Source organism: Engystomops pustulosus, chromosome 4 (genome assembly GCF_040894005.1).
Source record: "Engystomops pustulosus chromosome 4, aEngPut4.maternal, whole genome shotgun sequence".
In the NCBI taxonomy this organism is placed as follows: domain Eukaryota; kingdom Metazoa; phylum Chordata; class Amphibia; order Anura; family Leptodactylidae; genus Engystomops; species Engystomops pustulosus.
The window spans coordinates 81,209,056-81,226,446 of NC_092414.1; the positions used below are offsets into that span (position 1 = coordinate 81,209,056).

The 17,391-nt window shown below is 39.3% G+C and overlaps 1 protein-coding gene across 7 annotated transcripts in view; it reads right to left on the bottom strand.

The window, feature by feature from the left end:
- Window positions 1-17,391, bottom strand: part of PPFIA2 (PTPRF interacting protein alpha 2) — a 212,031-nt gene that overhangs the window by 64,440 nt on the left and 130,200 nt on the right. For all 7 annotated transcript variants that reach the window (XM_072146502.1, XM_072146496.1, XM_072146495.1 and 4 more), the window contains 3 exons: window positions 3,602-3,823; window positions 2,370-2,516; window positions 168-302 (listed from right to left, as the gene is read on the bottom strand). In XM_072146502.1, the coding sequence (XP_072002603.1) occupies window positions 168-302; window positions 2,370-2,516; window positions 3,602-3,823 (504 nt within the window). The remainder of the gene's footprint in view (window positions 1-167; window positions 303-2,369; window positions 2,517-3,601; window positions 3,824-17,391) is intronic.

Below are 17,391 nucleotides of genomic sequence, written 5' to 3' on the forward strand. Positions count from 1 at the left end.
TCAGATTGATAAATCTCCCCCATTTTTTAAATATAGTTAATAAAATATGCTTAATAGTTAATCTGTATTGTCATGAATAAATATCCACAATCTTGAAAATTAGCAGATTTGGCACAGCAAATAAAAAAAAAAAGTTTTTTGATCTGAACTTTCCAAAGTTTCATTACCTTAGTAAGGGCCGCTATTCTCTGCGCAAGCTCTGCTTCCACTTCTGGCAATGTTTCCGCTTTTCTCATAGTTTGCTGTAGCTTCTGTTCAGCAAGTTCCAAACGTTCTTGTAGTTGTCTGTTTTTTTCTTCCATCTACACTTTGAAAAGAGGACAAACTTTAAAGACAATTTAGTGTCAATCTGTAAGTAAAATACTTTTTTGAAAAGAAAAATGAAACCTAAGAACATTTTACCTAAATAAACTATTTATTGCTTATGAATATAGTAAATCTACATGATAAATGGAGAAATTTTGTAAAGTCTTCCACAGTCCGTATTATAGTACACATCTACATTCATAGTAACAATGGTAACTGTTAAAAACAGGTCACAAACTTATTGAGGCATAAACCTAACATCTAAGCTCCTATAATATAGTGGGACAGCTAGCTTTGCATACTCACATAAATGTGCACAGGGAAAAATTCCAAGGAAATTATCAGAATATCTGACAGATACCTAAACAGAAAATAATGCTGGGAGATTTCAGCTTGGAAGGAAGCAGAGCTGAGTATGTATCTCTAGACTATAATACAGATGTCATTTAGAATCAATAAAAGATAAATATTGAAAATTATTAAATAGTACAAAATGTTTCATCATATACAGTGACTCGTTCGATTCTCGTCCTGCCTCTGATTTATTTATTTTTATTTCTGTACGTTGGAGTAAAAGATATGGGGGGGGGGGGGGCGATGCTCCTGCTCCACATCAGAGCATTACCTAGATCATGCAAGTATTTGCATGGTTTTTGCGCAAAGCTTTTTGCCCATCATTCTGCCCACCTGAGCAGCCATCTGCCAGATACATCAGGAGGCATAAGTCTCTTGATGTATCCAGTGGTGCCGGAGGGGCAGGGCTTCTGTCATACGGCGGGGTGCGATAAATGTTCCCCATCACCCCTTTTTAGTAGCTTATACTAACTCCAAAGGCCATATTTTTGAACAAATGGATACATTAAACAGAAAAAAACAAGAAGCACATCTATACATGGTCAATTAAATAAGGAAAAGTCTAGGCAAAAAAGGCTGTATCCAGGCAGAAAATCTTGCTAATATTTCATAAATGTTCTAATGGGTACTCAGTTTTCTAAGAAATTAGCAGATAATAGTTGACAATTAACAGTAACCTAATCCATAACAGAAATTAATGAGTGAATCTTTATTCAACAGTCAAATAAGTAAATAAATATAATCACAAATATATAAAATATAAAAGCCTAAAGTATGCAACAAGTCCCAAATATAAATTTCAAGTTCTAAAGAATTTTAAATGAATGATGTAATGAAAAATTAATGATAAAGAATTCTTTAAAAAAAAAAAATCTTTATTAGTTTGAATGCTAGATCAGTAACCCTGGGTGTCATTGATGTTGTGCACACCTGGGACTTTCTGGCTGCCTGCACATCTAATGTAACATAGTAGCATTTAAAATAAGAAAGGAAAGAACCTCACACACAAATGTATGAAAACATGAACCCTTGGGCCGGTGACACACGTGACGTTTTTGTCGAATTTCTGCTGTGATTTGCAACGCGTGCATTTTCAAATGCGTTTTTCAAATGTTTTCTTGCGTTTGTGTTTTTAGAAATGCAATGCTCGATGTGCGTTTATTGCATGCAGCTGTGTCTCTTGGAATTTGCAAAAACGCAGTCATCTTCTCCTTGCTGTCTGTGCATGTAATCAAATGGGTTTCAAAACACAGACCACAAACGCATGCATTTTCAAAAATGCAACCGCTTTGAAAAAGTACCTCAAAAAATGTGGACAAAAAAAAAAGACACCTAACCTAAAACCCATTGAAAAAGCCAATATGCAAATACGATGAATTTTTTAAGGATGCAAAAACACAATGAAAAAAATGCAACAAAAACGCCATGTGTGCCACCAACCATACAAACGCTGACTTTACCCTTGTGCCTGCAAACCAACCTATGAGATACAGTTTTATACCTACAGTAACGTGATTTACTAGAATCAATCATGGAAACAGAAGCATGATGAAAAAATAATTGTAAAATACACAGGATAATTGGCTGAGATGTAATTCACAGACAGTTTTATAGAATATGGTTACACAGTTACATCTAGAGCCATCATATAAACACAGTAACCAAGGCCATATGTCATTTGGATGTATACATTGTAAAATATACTGAACCTGACGTAAAATAGCTTCTTTGTTTGCCAGCTCATTTTCCAGCTTATCGTTCATATCATGAATGGATGTTGATTCTCTCTGTGCACTGAGATATCGCTTCTCAAGAGTGGTGATTCGTTCTTCCATATCTTCTTTCTGAGCCATAGCCTGAAATTTACAGAAACACATTTTCATATCCATAAAGGGTGATGAAATTCATTTGTCATTCAATGATTATATATCCATTACATGTATTCAATTTAAGGCAGCAAAATACACTGGCCTTATTAGGGTAGAAAATGTTACAAACCACCCACCGTCGCCACTTTCCGAATAGGGGACATGACAAGCCCAGAGTCCAGTTGTCTGGAATGGAAGTTGTAACTGACTCCATTCCCCTAATGCGCCTCGTCATGTATGAGCCGCATGCTGCACTGGGATAACACTCGTCTTGATAATTGCCCACAGCTGTGTAACTAAGACTCACAATATAATATATGTCAGTATGTGAATATACACACAGGAGCCATTCAGGTTCATTAGCCTAATTTTAAAAGTTGATTTTAGAAGGTAGGAGGCAATGGTGTAACTAGAAGCTGATGGGACCCATTGCAAAGTCTGTGCCAGGCCCCCAACTATAATGTATGGTGTATAGTAATAGTCTTCTCATAAGGGAAAGTGAAACCATAAGGGCCCCTTAAACCTCTTGGGCCCGGGTGCGACCGCAACCTCTGCACCCCCTCAAGTTACGCCCCTGGTAGGAGGCCATGGAAAACAAATATAAGAAGATTACTAAATTCATGGTTCCTGGATCTATGAGTAAGTGCCCCTGGTTTATCTCGATGATTTTGATGTCAGATTTTCTTTAAAATTTACACCAAATGAATGAACAGCCAATGTTTATGAGAAATGTATCCAAAAAAAGAAAAAAGACAGCAACCAATGCATTTACCAAAAGCTGTTTGTTTGATGCACACAGCCCAGGGTCCTAGTGTGCAAGATCCATAGTCCAAGACAAAAAGAGGAGAGAAGGCCACAGCATCCAATATGATGAAAAAAGGTTAAACCTTTATTCACACAGGCATGCTTGACAAAGATTCATGGTGAATAGAAACGTTGCAGTTTTTTCTATGCCTATGTAAATAAAGGTTTAACCTTTTTTCATCATATTGGATGCTGTGGCCTTCTCTCTTTTTTTGTATGAGAAATTTATGTCATGGATGATATCATAAGTCAAGGGTAAATAACTCTACCTCTCTAATGTCCCTCTGGTATTTTGTATTCATTTCCTCCGTTTTTACAAGATCTTTTCTTGCAGATTCGGCTTCCTGTTCAACCTCCCCAACTCGAGCTGACAGTGATGATAAGCGTTCTTTCATTTGAGTCATTTCATAATTCTGCTTCTCCAGTAGTTCTTGAAGTTCCACCATCTGACTGGCTTCATCATTGGAATCAATAGAGCCATTTGATAACCTCTGTAGATATGGGGAAACATGACAAAATAAATAAACTTAATGAACACATAATTAATACATTACATAAAAATCAAATAATGTATAGCATCATATGAGCACCACCAATAGGAAGAAAGCTGAAGTTGAAAATAAGCATCCAAAATTTTATAACATTGTCAATATTGCATAGTAATATCATTGTGGTCTAGAGACTGTCAGTGTTGTACAATATGGCACACAACATTTCACAGCCAAAACGTGACTGAACATTGAAAACTGCTGAAACATCACAATTTTAGTGCTTTTATTACATGTCCAATTTTAAACAGGGTTAACAAGTTAATAATTGTATAATGGAAAGATGTATTATACTTCATTATCTACTGGACTGTAAAATATCTGCTTTTTATAAGTGAATGTTACATAATAAATTCACATGTCCTATTCTATTCAATATACCAAAAAAGGGCCCAATCAGGATCAGTATTTGTCAGCTAGTGTACATACAGGAATAGGTCCTCCCAGAAAAACTTAATATCAGAACGATTTACAGTCTTCATCTTCCTAACACCTGCTATTTATCGTTATTTCAGATTACTACTGTAATGTGTGATATGTGATACAGCTAGGAATAAAAGTCCGGTACACCTAAAGAATTCATCAGCTATCCAGATGTAGGCCTATTTGGCAGGTTCTGTCCCCCCTTCTATTATGGATTAACAGAAAAAATAGCACAGCAGCCAGAGTCTTTCTTCCGCTATTATAACAGAATTGTAACAGAATGCAACGTGAGAAACTAAAGGTGAACAGAGACTTTCCGTTCACCTTCTTAGTGTCCATTAAATTCTCCTAAAATAGAAAGTTTAACAGTATTGAGCCTAAATATTTGTATACCTTGTAAAGCTTCTTGCACTCAATGGGGGAACTTATCATTGTAGTTACATCCGTTTTCTGGCATAAAAATGTCTCCCAATTGTCTGAACTCCCGATATGCTCAACTTTTTTCAACATTTGCCAACCCATAGTGAGCCACTAGATGGCAGGCACCATTCTAATGAATCCAACTAGGAAACAAACCTCCAGCTTAAGACAATGGGGCTATGATCTGCCATATAAAAAGCTCCTTAAATAGTCTAAAAATCTGGTGCAAGATGCCTGTCTAATGATAAATCCCTCCAGTTAATGATCAGCATTGGGTGAACAGGTCCAAACTGTATTCTGATCCATCCATTGACTAGGGAAATGGAAATGAGAGGTGTTCAAATGTCAAGTCATTAATACCCAATTATACTGAAAACGTGTATAACGGTTTATAATAATTCAGCTTTGTTTGCATACAAACTGAACCCCATATTAACTAATCTGATGTGGAGAACTAGCACAAACGATAGATTGCTCAGCACAGGACGACTTTATGTAGATCAGTTTGACTAATAAAGGCATAACTTTAGGCAGAGAAAAAAAAATCTTCCTGATCTCTGGCATCTTGTGTTACCCCAATCACTTCAGTAAAAAGGGGTTCCGGCACGTGTGTCTTCAGTTATGATAGTAAACACACTGATAAGCAGGACACCTTTAGTCATCTTCCAGAGGAATATGCAGATGTTTATTGCCTTTTAGAATAAGCACTAGAGATGAGCGAACATGCTCGTCCGAGCTTGATGCTCGTTCGAGTATTAAGGTACTCGAGACGGCTCGTTGCTCGGACGAGTATTTCCCCTGCTCGAGATCGAGCATTTAATTAAAAAAACACAGTGAAGAACAATGAAGAATAGAATAAAAACAGTGAACACAGTGAACACAGGATCATTTAAGTGAAAAACACAGTAAAGAACACAGTGAAGAATAGATTACAGATGTTCGGCACATCTGCTTACTTGTCGGAAGATACGCGCGGAACGGTGCGAACAAAATAGTATGTGAAGAACAATATATATGTGTGAAGAACACATTGAAGAACACGGTGAGCAGGACAGAGACAACGGGGAGCAGCACAGAGACACCGGGGAGCAGCACAGAGACACCGGGGAGCAGCACGGAGACATCGGGCAGCGGCAGCACGGAGACATGGGGCACGGAGACATGGGGCACGGAGACATGGGCACGGAGAGCAGCGGGGCACGGAGACATGGGGCACGGAGACAGCGGGGCACGGAGAGCAGCGGGGCACGGAGACATGGGGCACGGAGACATGGGCACAGAGAGCAGCGGGGCACGGAGACATGGGGCACGGAGACATGGGCACGGAGAGCAGCGGGGCACGGAGACATGGGGCACGGAGACATGGGCACGGAGAGCAGCGGGGCACGGAGACATGGGGCACGGAGACATGGGCACGGAGAGCAGCGGGCACGGAGAGCAGCGGGGCACGGAGACATGGGGCACGGAGACATGGGCACGGAGAGCAGCGGGGCACGGAGACATGGGGCACGGAGACATGGGCACGGAGAGCAGCGGGGCACGGAGAGCAGCGGGGCACGGAGAGCAGCGGGGCACGGAGAGCAGCGGGGCACGGAGACATGGGGCACGGAGACATGGGCACGGAGAACAGCGGGGCACGGAGAGCAGCGGGGCACGGGACAGCGTATCTCCCGACAAGTAAGCAGATGTGCAGAACATCTGTAATCTATTCTTCACTGTGTTTTTCACTTAAATGATCTTGTGTTCACTGTTTTTATTCTATTCCTCACTGTTCTTCACATCTGTTAACTTGTCGGGAGATAATATACGCGCGGAACAGTGAAGAATAGATTGCAGATGTTTGCATACATCTGCTAACTTATCAGAAGACATTCTTTTTCAATTAATTAACACATTTTATTCCCGAACCATGGTCCCTTTGAAAAATGCTCGAGTCTCCCATTGACTTCAATGGGGCTCGTTATTCGAGACGAGCACTCGAGCATCTGGAAAAGTTCGTCTCGAATAACGAGCACTCGAGCATTTTAGTGCTCGCTCATCTCTAATAAGCACTTAAATTTATTTAAATGAGGTATATTTAATGAAAAGACAGGTCAGCTGTGAGAAGTTCTTGGAAAGTTTACATAATGACCACAATTAGTTTCAATTCTAAAATTGTGCCAGGGAGGTTCAGACAGCTTATAAAACTTTTTTCCTAGCAATAGAATGTTCAAGACTACATATTGATCAAAAATCTTAAAGGGGTTATCCGGCTGTTAAAAATTACTGAGGGCCAGGCTGGAGATGGTGTCGGATGGGAGCTTCCGGCCAGCCGGAAGCTCCCTGTGTGCCCCTGTATACAAACCAGCACACAGAGGCGCGGAATATCGGCAGAGCCAGACGAGGTAAGTAGATGTTTATTATGTTTAACTAGCCCATCCCAGCACTGCCCTCAGTATTTTTTAACAACCGGGTAACCCCTTTAAAAATAGGTAATTGATAGGTGACGGTCCAACAACCAACATTGCCATCGCTAAGTTACCGGGTCTACAGAATATGAAACTGGATTCAGATAGCAGTGCAGTGTCTGCCACACCACTGCATTCAAGTGACTGTTGGGAGCAGGGGCAAGGGGGGTGATGGTTGGTGAACTTCCCCCATCCTGACATCACTAATCTAACCTAGGGATAGGCCATCAATACTTGATGTTGGGATACCCATTTGCTGTCCCTACTAAATTCAGAAAAAATTCTATAACCCCTTAATGATTAGGACATTTTTTGTTTTTGTGTTTCCGTTTTTAAGTCTCCACAATTTCTCATTTCCATTTACAGAACTGTGTGAGGACTTATTTTCTGCGTAACAAATTGTACTACCTGAGTGAAGTTGGCCCCCCCACCTTCTTCAAATCAAACAAAATTGGTGTCAAACGTTTGTGCTATGTTTGTGCAACAAAAATTTTCATTTGTGCCGCTATCGTTTTTAAGATATTGCTGAAAGTTTCCAGAGGTCATCAGAGGTCAACCCTCATATTGCCCCAACAAAACAAAACTGGTGCCGAACAATTCTGCTACGTTTGTGCTGGTTTGTGCAGCTCAAATGTTTGTTTGTGCTGCTTTTGTTTTGAATATATGAAGAAAAAATTAAAGGTCAAAAGTTCAAGCGGCCCCTCCACATAAACCGAATCAAACAAAACTGGTGTCAAACATTTGTGCAGCAAAATTTTTCGTTTGTGCCGCCATCACTTTTAATATATTCATTCTTTTTCCAGAGGTCATCAGAGTTCATTTCAAGTACAATGTGTTTGCAAGCTCCCCCTGGTGATCAAACCAGGGAAGTGTCACTAGGTTTGTTTTTTACCAGTTCATCCTAAACACCTTTAACCTATTTAAACACCTGAACCTACCTTAAAAATGATAGTGGCACAAGCTAAATTTTTTGCTACACAAACCAGCACAAACGTAGCACTAACATTCGACAGCAGTTTTGTTTGATTCGGTTAATGTGGGGGGGCTGCTTGAACTTTTGACCTTTAATTTTTTGTTCATTTATTCAAAACAAAAGCAGCAAAAAAAAAAAAAATTGAGCATCACAAACCAGCACAAACATAGCAGAATTGTTTGGCACCAGTTTGGTTTGGTTTGGGGGTGGGGGCTGGTTGACCTCTGATGACCTCTGGAAACTTTCAGCAATATCTTAAAAACGATAGCGGCACAAACTAAAATTTCTGCTGCACAAACCAGCACAAACGTTTGACACCAATTTTGTTTGATTTGAAGAAGGTGGGGGGCCAACTTCACTCAGGTAATTGTACTTCTTAAGGTTGCAGCCATTTTACAGCTTAAGGCTCAGACACATTTTTTGTATTCTGACTTGCGTCACTTTATATGGTTATAACTTTTGAACACTGTTACTTATCAAAGCAATTGCAGTTTTTCTTTCCCTTTGGTGAAATGTGAGCTTGTATAAAACAGATTTTTATGTTAGGTTATACAAACTCACTTTTTATAAGGGGATGTTTAGTTTTGTTAAGACGGGTTATTGGTTGTTTTGGACTAACAATAGCATTTCTTTGTTTTTACTTTTTATTGTTTTAATTTGTCTTTAAAATATAGATGATCACTTTTCAACATTATAGCAATCTCAGGTCTCTCCTATAATGGGGATTGACTTTAAAGTATCATTTAAAGGGGAAATACAGTCGCCTGATAGACTTATTATACGCCATTATTGAAATAATCCCTTCATAATTAAAGGTAATTTTCGAACTAGATGGGCAGAGCTAATATTTTTACTTTTTTTTCTGAAAGTAAATGATGGTTGAATGACCTAGTTACTTGATGATGATAATGTTTTGGGTTACATAAAATTCATTTGAAAAACAAAATAAGAAATGTAGAACTCTCCAGGAGAAGTCAAATGCTTCACTATGCATAGTACCACTATGCATAGTACCACTATGTAGTAATTTAAAACTATAAGGCTCCATAAGACAGGCTTTTTTTGAAGAACAACAAATTACTTACATTCTGTGTAAGAGAGAGAGAATACATGTCGATATTTATCAAGACCCAGTAAGTGACAATGTGAGTTCTGGAAATAAGCACGACAATATTGTCAGACAGGAGATATAAAAGTAAAGCAGAATGCCAAATAAATAAGACAGGAAACATATCCTAAGGAACTTGGCCGCATTCTGAAACTATGTAGCAGGGGGTATAGTTAAACAGAATTTTCTGCCCTAGAATAATTTGGCAGTTATATCTACACTAGCAGAAAACACAGCTGCTCAATGTTTAGTGAGCTAGATATATCTGAATATTTTTCAACAATATATTATTGTAGGTGCTTTAGGATTAAGGATTTGGTATACTGTACAAAAGAATTTTCTCAAATCCCAATTTAATTTCAGTTTAAGGAATTTGATTGATGACCTACATTATTTGTGACAGTAATTTTAAATAAAGTTGTGTTAACTTCCAATTTCCTGAAAACCTGGACATTCAGAAAAGTATTCTAGTAGAAGATATAAAGTGGAACTGAGTAATATACAGTGGGTACCGAAAGTCCTTTAAATCAGGACTTTATATCTTTGTTTCATTGCAGTCAATTGGTAAGATCAAAAACGTTTTCTTTTGCCAATTAATGTACACTCTGCACCCCATCTTGACAGAAATATACCAGAAATGTAGACATTTTTGCTAATTTGTTAAACAAGAAAAAGTATTATAAGTAACATAAGTATTCAGACCCTTTGCTTTGACACTCATATTTAACTCACATGCTGCTCATTTTCTTATGATCCTCCTTGAGATGGTTCTACTCCTCCATTGGAGTTCAGCTGTATTTAATTAAACTGATTAAATTCTCTGCATGTCAGAGAATGAGAATCAGGAGGTCTAAGGAAATGACCAAGGAGCTCATTATGTTAAGGCACAGATGCGGCCAAGGTTACAAAAGAATTTCTGCAAAATTCGGTGGCCTCCATAATCCTTAAATGGAAAAAGTTTGGGAAAACTACAAATATTTCTCCACCTGGCCGTCCAGCCAAACTAAGCAATCGTGGAAGAAGATGCTTGGTGAGAGAGGTAAAAAAGAAGAACCCCAAGAGCACCGTGGCTGAGCTCCAGAGTTCTAGTAAGGAGATGGGAGAAAGATCCACAGTCATCCAAAGTCAACTACCAGTGCAGCGCTCAATCAGATGGGACTTTTTGGCAGAGTGTGCTGACGGAAGCCTCTAATCAGTGTAAGACAAAGAGTACTCTGGACATCTGACTAGGAAAGGTTCACCTTTCAACAAGACAACGACCCTAAGCACACAGCTAAAATAACAAAGCTCCGGCTTTAGAACAACTCTGTGACCATTATTGACTGGTCCAGCCAGAGCCTTGATCTAAACCCAATTGAGCATCTTTGAAAAGACTTCAAAATGACAGTCCACCAACATGAGGGAAAAACGGTACTTTAAATCATTGCTATGCTCCATAGTAAGAAGACAATAGGTGCAAGAGAAGGCATGGCCATGCAATGGGCATAATGAAGAGATTTGCATAAAGGTAAGATCAGATTTTACTAAAATAAGAGATCACTGGAAAACGGTATTGTAAAACTTATAAGTGCCCAACACAATGTTGTTTTTAGGTTTCAGGGAAACTGGCTGTAACAGGAGTGGTCCGAGGCTGCCCCTGTGTCACTTTTCTAAGCAGCCACGGACATCATAATGAAGCTGCCACTAGCCAGCAGGTAGCATAGGGCACAGATGTCTTTTGTTAATATTCCCCTTACTAGACCTCTTATGTACACCTCTAAGTAATACATGGCATCCTCCCGCAACGAAAAGTGCCAGAGCATCAAACTTCTGGTGTGTCCTATTCAAGGTGTGTTTGCATCTGCTCTTTGTATTTCCTGTGTTTAACCTTAGCTTTGCTCTATGATCATGATTCTGATTTGGTTTCTCCTGTATACTACCCTGGCTTGTTTCTGAACCTGTGCTGCCTGCCACAACTGTCTGTTATTGGATTTGGCCTTGCAATCTCTTTTCAGCAAAGTCCAGATCTTTTTATAGGTCTAGATCGTTTTAAAACTGGAGAGGTCCAGGGTGTGTGACACTAAGCCAGACCTGGTGGGGGTCCATTGGGACCTACTGGTCATCACACTAAAAGATCCCTAAAAAGAAGTTTTGCAGGATAAACAAAACATATGTAAGTGTCGGACATGTAGGAATTCCGTCCGCTAATGAAGACTTACTATCTTACACTCACCAGTGTCCTAGCTAGGTTTCTTTGTGTCTCCATGTTACCAACCACCAGGTGGGTATTGTGAGGACGACTAACTAGTTTATCTAAATATGGAAGTTACTCTTAATCTCCACACAAATTCCAGTGCAAGCACTCCTCCTGTCCTCCCAGTATATGCATAGAGATGGGTATTATGTTCCCCCTATAGCAATTCAGATGTTATTAGCCATATAGCTAACACTGATCCAGTGATCGGAGCCATGATGTCATTAAGAGAAATGCTGTTGTTTACATGCAAAAACTGGGAAAATAAGAGGAATACTAACAGTAAGCCAAGGTGGAAACAAGAGGTATGCAGGGCTGTATTTGCTACTATGCACCTCAGAAGCTAGAAATTTAGAATTGTCTTCTTGTCGGACTTCTGCCATACTGATAGTTTGACATAAACTCTAGAAATGGGGACACATTGCAAGGAATTGTGACGGTTTTATCCTTACACCAGCTCATGCCAAGTGGGAGTGAAGAAGCAGGGAAAGGACCAGGCTATGGCGTCTTAGTATATCCAGGCCACAACCTCTTAGTATATACAGCGCAACATGCCACAGTGGTGGGAAGATCAAGACTGGCACATGAACCGCCAGCTCTTCATAATTTCCCCCGCTTGAAAATAATTGTTGAGTGTAAATGGATCTTTAATTAAGATGCATTTAGGAAGGGGTTTAGAACATTTATTTCAGAAGATTTGCAGCAATTTTTATTTAATGTATTATCATTTTTAATTAGAAGGCAACTATATTTACCCCTTATTCAACTAGAAGTGGTATCTATATCCAAGCTGACAACTAAGGATTAACTATACTAGTTACCAGTTATCAGTGCATGTCTTTATCCTAGTATAGTAAAATATGTTTTATAGTGGAATTAATGCTGCATTATATAGAATAAAAGGTTAAATTATTGGATTATATAGGATTAAACAAAAACTAATGGGCTAATGATTTATGAGATGTAATCAGATGTAACTTAAATATTCTGACATACATTTTTTCACAACTCATGAAAAGAATCTGCTCATCATCATGATCCCCCTACATCTTCCTGCAGAGTTTCACACATACTATACCCAGACCTACTGTATCTGTGGTAGACAAACCTCCCACCGAGTTAAACTATATGAGCAAAGAATGGAATCATTGTAAAGTGGCAATAACAAGAAGAAAAATTATTATGTATTTGGTTCATGAACTGGATAATTTGTTAGAAGTGTAAAACGAGGGCTCTGAATAATCTTTTGTCGGTATTAATATAGCAGTAACCTATAAAGGGAATATAATTAGGAGGTGTAAATGAAAGAATATTAAAATGACAGTTTTCCATTGAATAATTTCTTTTAATTAACAGCTTGCGCTTCTTGATTCCTTAGCTGTAATGCAGACTATTTTTTAAAGTTCTTATGGCATTTTTAGACATTACAGGATGTAGAGCAGCCACTGCATTACTCCATGAACCCTACATGTACCCCAAGTATTCGTGTTGTCAGTGAAATTTCGGGTGAAAGTGTTTGACCTGGATAGATTTATTTTAGAATGAAAAGAGTGTTTAAGGACTTAGGGGATATACCAAGAACCTTTTATTTTGGGTCTAAAAATACCAGATAGTTGGATCTTACCCCTGGTTCCTGGTCCAGTGGTTTTCGGTTCTATGTCCATGTAATAGGTTTAGTTGTGTCATGGTTACCATTCAACACATTTTATGCAATAAATGTTAGATCATTTAAAGGGAATCTGTCATCCTGGACCTCATTTTCAATAAAGACAGGTAGCAGAAGCCCATCACACCTGCAGTGCACAAATGCCTTTATGCCTTCTCTAAGCATTTGCATTACAATATAATTGTTATAACTTACCTTGCACCCTGACACAATTCCTGGGGTAGTCATAGGGGCTAGGCTCTGATTTGGATGCATTTTAAAAAACAACATGTGACTTGTCTGTGTTACTCACTTCCCAGCTCTTGGCCCCCACCTCTGTGCTCCTGTATAGCTCCTCCCTCCTTCACAGAGGTCACAGCCTGGTGAGCTGAAATCAGTGGGAGAAGGAGGAGCTGTACTGGAGCACAAAGGTGGGAGCTGAGTAGTCTGTAGCACAGACAAGTCACATGTTGTTTTTTGAAATGCATCCAGACCAAAGCCCAACCCCTGTGACTACCCCAGGATTTTGTGAGGGTGCAAGGTAAGTTATAACTCACAATTATATTGCAATGCAAATGCTTAAAAAAGGCAGAGAGGCATTTTTGCAATACAGGTGTGATGGGTTTCTGCAACCTGTCTTTAGTGAAAATGAGGGACCTGGTGACCGGTTCCCTTTAAGAACTCTAGACCGTTAGGTAGGCTATAATTTCTTTACAGCCCAGGAGGGCCGGCGATAGTAAACTTATGTATGCAATGTGGTGTAGGTGTATAAGATTAAAGATATTGCAGATGACATATCGTATTCACATTGTTGTTGTTCTGTTGCTACATTCTGAAGTAGTGCATACTGATATCATAAATTTGTTTACTGAGATTCCCAGGGTCCCACAAGCAATCAAACAGCAAGTTTCCCAAAGGGCATCTGTAGAGGAAAAGTGTATAGCCATGATTACACTAAAGAGAGAAATAGCAGTTGACTATTACTAAATTTTTTACGTAAATCTCTCCAAATTACACCAGCTCTCAAGCAAAGTATTGTTCCAGGCATTATGATAAATTGGAACAGTTTACACCATCATAAAACAAGCATGTAGGATTCAAAGTATATAACCAAATTATAAACATACAGATATACATAAAGATATGACATATATGACAAAAGCACACACAGTACAATACATTGTATTGTGATAAAACTCATCTCAACACAGGAGAGAGATGTATTTAAACCACAAATCTAATTTGAGAGATGCAATTCTCTTCAATAATCTGATACCTGAACTGTGGTTCTAACTGCAATAAAACCCAGTATATTGGGTTTTATTGCATCTACCATCAGATTCTACATCTACCATCAGTTTGCCCTCCCTGTTCCATCCCACTGTGCAGTAATCCTAATTTGTTATTTATTGGAATGTTTGCAGAAAATGTTTTTAAAATATTTAAATTACCCTGTGGTGCTCTGCAGAGAACCGCTGGGCTCTTCCGGGATGTATATATGGCCCCAGCCCTGCATTGACCCACCAAAACGACCTACACGGCTTGCAGAGAGATGGAGACGTCACCAGCTCCCTGCAAATCTTGCAAATGCAGGACGATTCCATTCCTAGCCCACTAGGTCAGGTAGCAGAGCTCTGCTCTCTGAAGAGCACCTCAAGCTTATTTGAATATTTAAAAAATGTTGTTTTCTTCAAAATGCGGCCATTCCAGGAAAAAACTAACTGATTAACGCAGAGGGGGATGGGACAGAGAGGTAAGTACTAATCATTTGACATCATTGAATCTGATGGTAGATGTCCGATACTGGTACTTCTCTGGCAAGAGATGACAGTTTTCTCTTTTTCACATGAGTTTGGAGAAGATTTATTTTAGAGGTTAACAGGTGAGATTTTAAATATTATAGGCAATGCTATCTGAAGGTGCTGCATCTCAAGGTAGCATCTGTCATCCTAAGGCACCGTTAGTGGCTGCAATAAGTTTTTCCAAATAACAGGAGGTTTCCAAAGAGAGTGCTATACGTGCAGGGAGTAACAGCGTGATAAGCTGTGTTTAGTACAAAGCAGTTAGCTGGGCTGCAATAGGTGTAGTGCTGTGTGACTGCAAGAGCAAATCCCAATCTAAGTCTATAGATAGCAACAAGAAATCTTAAATAGGTCTGTAAGCTTGGTCCTTGAATTGGTCCTGGATGTGAAGAGATTCCCAGCTTCCATAGAAAGAGACTGTCAACCCATGATCAGGTCACCAGGGGAAAAAATCGAATCCAAAATGCTCAAAATGGCAAGGTACATGTGCTGCCACCATTTAAGTGCTGTGTTCATGTTTGAGCGGAGCACTTAAAAGGTTAACTACACACAGTGCCAGAATAGTTCGGAGACCTGGAGACCAGTCCTGTATGGAGAAGGCTCTGCCCGAGAGCCATCTCCATACAACAAACAATGATGTGCCATACTATTACAGCGTTTCTTATTAAGTGGTTTAAGGAAACTTGTCATCAGAATTTGGCCCAATAAACCACTAGCCGTATGTTGTCAAGCAGCCGAGCAGGTTCTAGATCATTTTTCTTTAATGGTTTGGTGTGGTGGCATCATCCAGATAATCAACTTTGAAGTGAGATGTAAATTGGTTTTGTGAAGTCAAGGAGGCATGGATTTAACACGGAATTCAAGCTTTCCCTGCCTTAGAACACCCTCTTCATTGTAATTGATGGGTCTGCGTCCAGGGACATCACCAATGTCATTCACATGGGAGGAGGTGTTCAGAGAAATTCTCTTCCCTGACTTTACACATCTAACGTACCAACTACTTCAAATTTGATTTTCTGGATGATGCCACCAAACTTGGCCATGAAAGAAACATCATCTAGAAGCTTTTCAACTGCTTGACAAAATACTGGTAGTGGTTTATTAGGCTAATTTCTCATGACAGGTTCCCTTTTAAATACCCAGCTTCCAAAACTCTTGTATTCCTTACAGGACAATACCAATTGATATTCTCCTGGAAATTACAGAAAGTTATGTTGGTTTTTTGTGGTGTCCCAATTGGTGTAGAGAACCACCTTCATTTTGCTTTGCCCTTAGGGTCAATGGTGGTCTTCTTGATTTTTTTTTTTACAGGTGAAACCCAAGGACCTCCTATACTTCCAACTTTACCCTAAGGCACAGACTTAAATTATGTTCTGGTCTTTCCTCAAAGGCCGGGCTATTTCCTAACCCAGTATTCCCCCTTGTTTGTTAGCCCCAAGTGTTCCAATTTTGGTCAAACAAAAGCCTTTTCTGTATCGGTGATTTCTTATACAGTTTAGGGATCAGACCCATATCTTGCTTCCTAGAAACTTATACCAACCATATTGATGCAGTGTTAGAAAAGACACTGCTATAGATTGTTTCAGCTATAACAAACTTCTTTCCAGTGCCTGTGTTCATTGTACTTGCTATCTTTTGTACTGCAAAACTCGTTGCCTACTTCCAACCCAGTAAACTACCAGCACCCTCATGCAGGAAATGAAATATCCTTCCTAGAATTCCCTCTTTGATGTGAAATCTCACCCATCTACGTATATAAATGACAAGAGAAAAGTCATCTTTTGCTCAGAGGGGAAGGGAAAGTAATTTTATACCAAACACGCAGTACCAATATTTGTAACAAAAATGTTTTTTATTTAAGCATAGTTAAATTCTAAAACAACAGCCAACATGTTTCAGGAATACACCCTCAGTCATGGCTACTTCTGTTTCCTATGAGCCTCATTAAAAACATACACGGACAAATGCGTTTTTATAGTGCCTAGAAACAATGTCCTGGTATCAGATAAAATATGAGAATTCTATAAACCCGAATCAGACCTGTGGTTCTGTGAAATACAGAACCGAATTCAAAGACAGAAAAATGGCGGAGTTGGATAATGTGCAAACTGCATAAATATGAATTCACATGTCCATATCTCCAGTTCTATAGCCTAAAGAACCACCCGCCAGGGGTGATTGAAAGGCAAAATTATCTTCTGTAATCTGATACCAGAACCATGGTTCTAGTTCCTATTGGAACCAAGATATAGACATCTAAATTGACGTTCCTCTGCAGTCTTGGAGCCTGACACATCAGTGTGGATAAAAGTTATTGGATTTCTTATTATTCTTGGGTAATATAATTACCGTATTTTCTGGACTATAAGACGCACTTTTTAGCAAGAAAAAATCTTGCTAAAAAGGGGCTGCGTCTTATAGACTGGAGGTCAGGAGGATCCAGCACTGCCAGACCCTCCT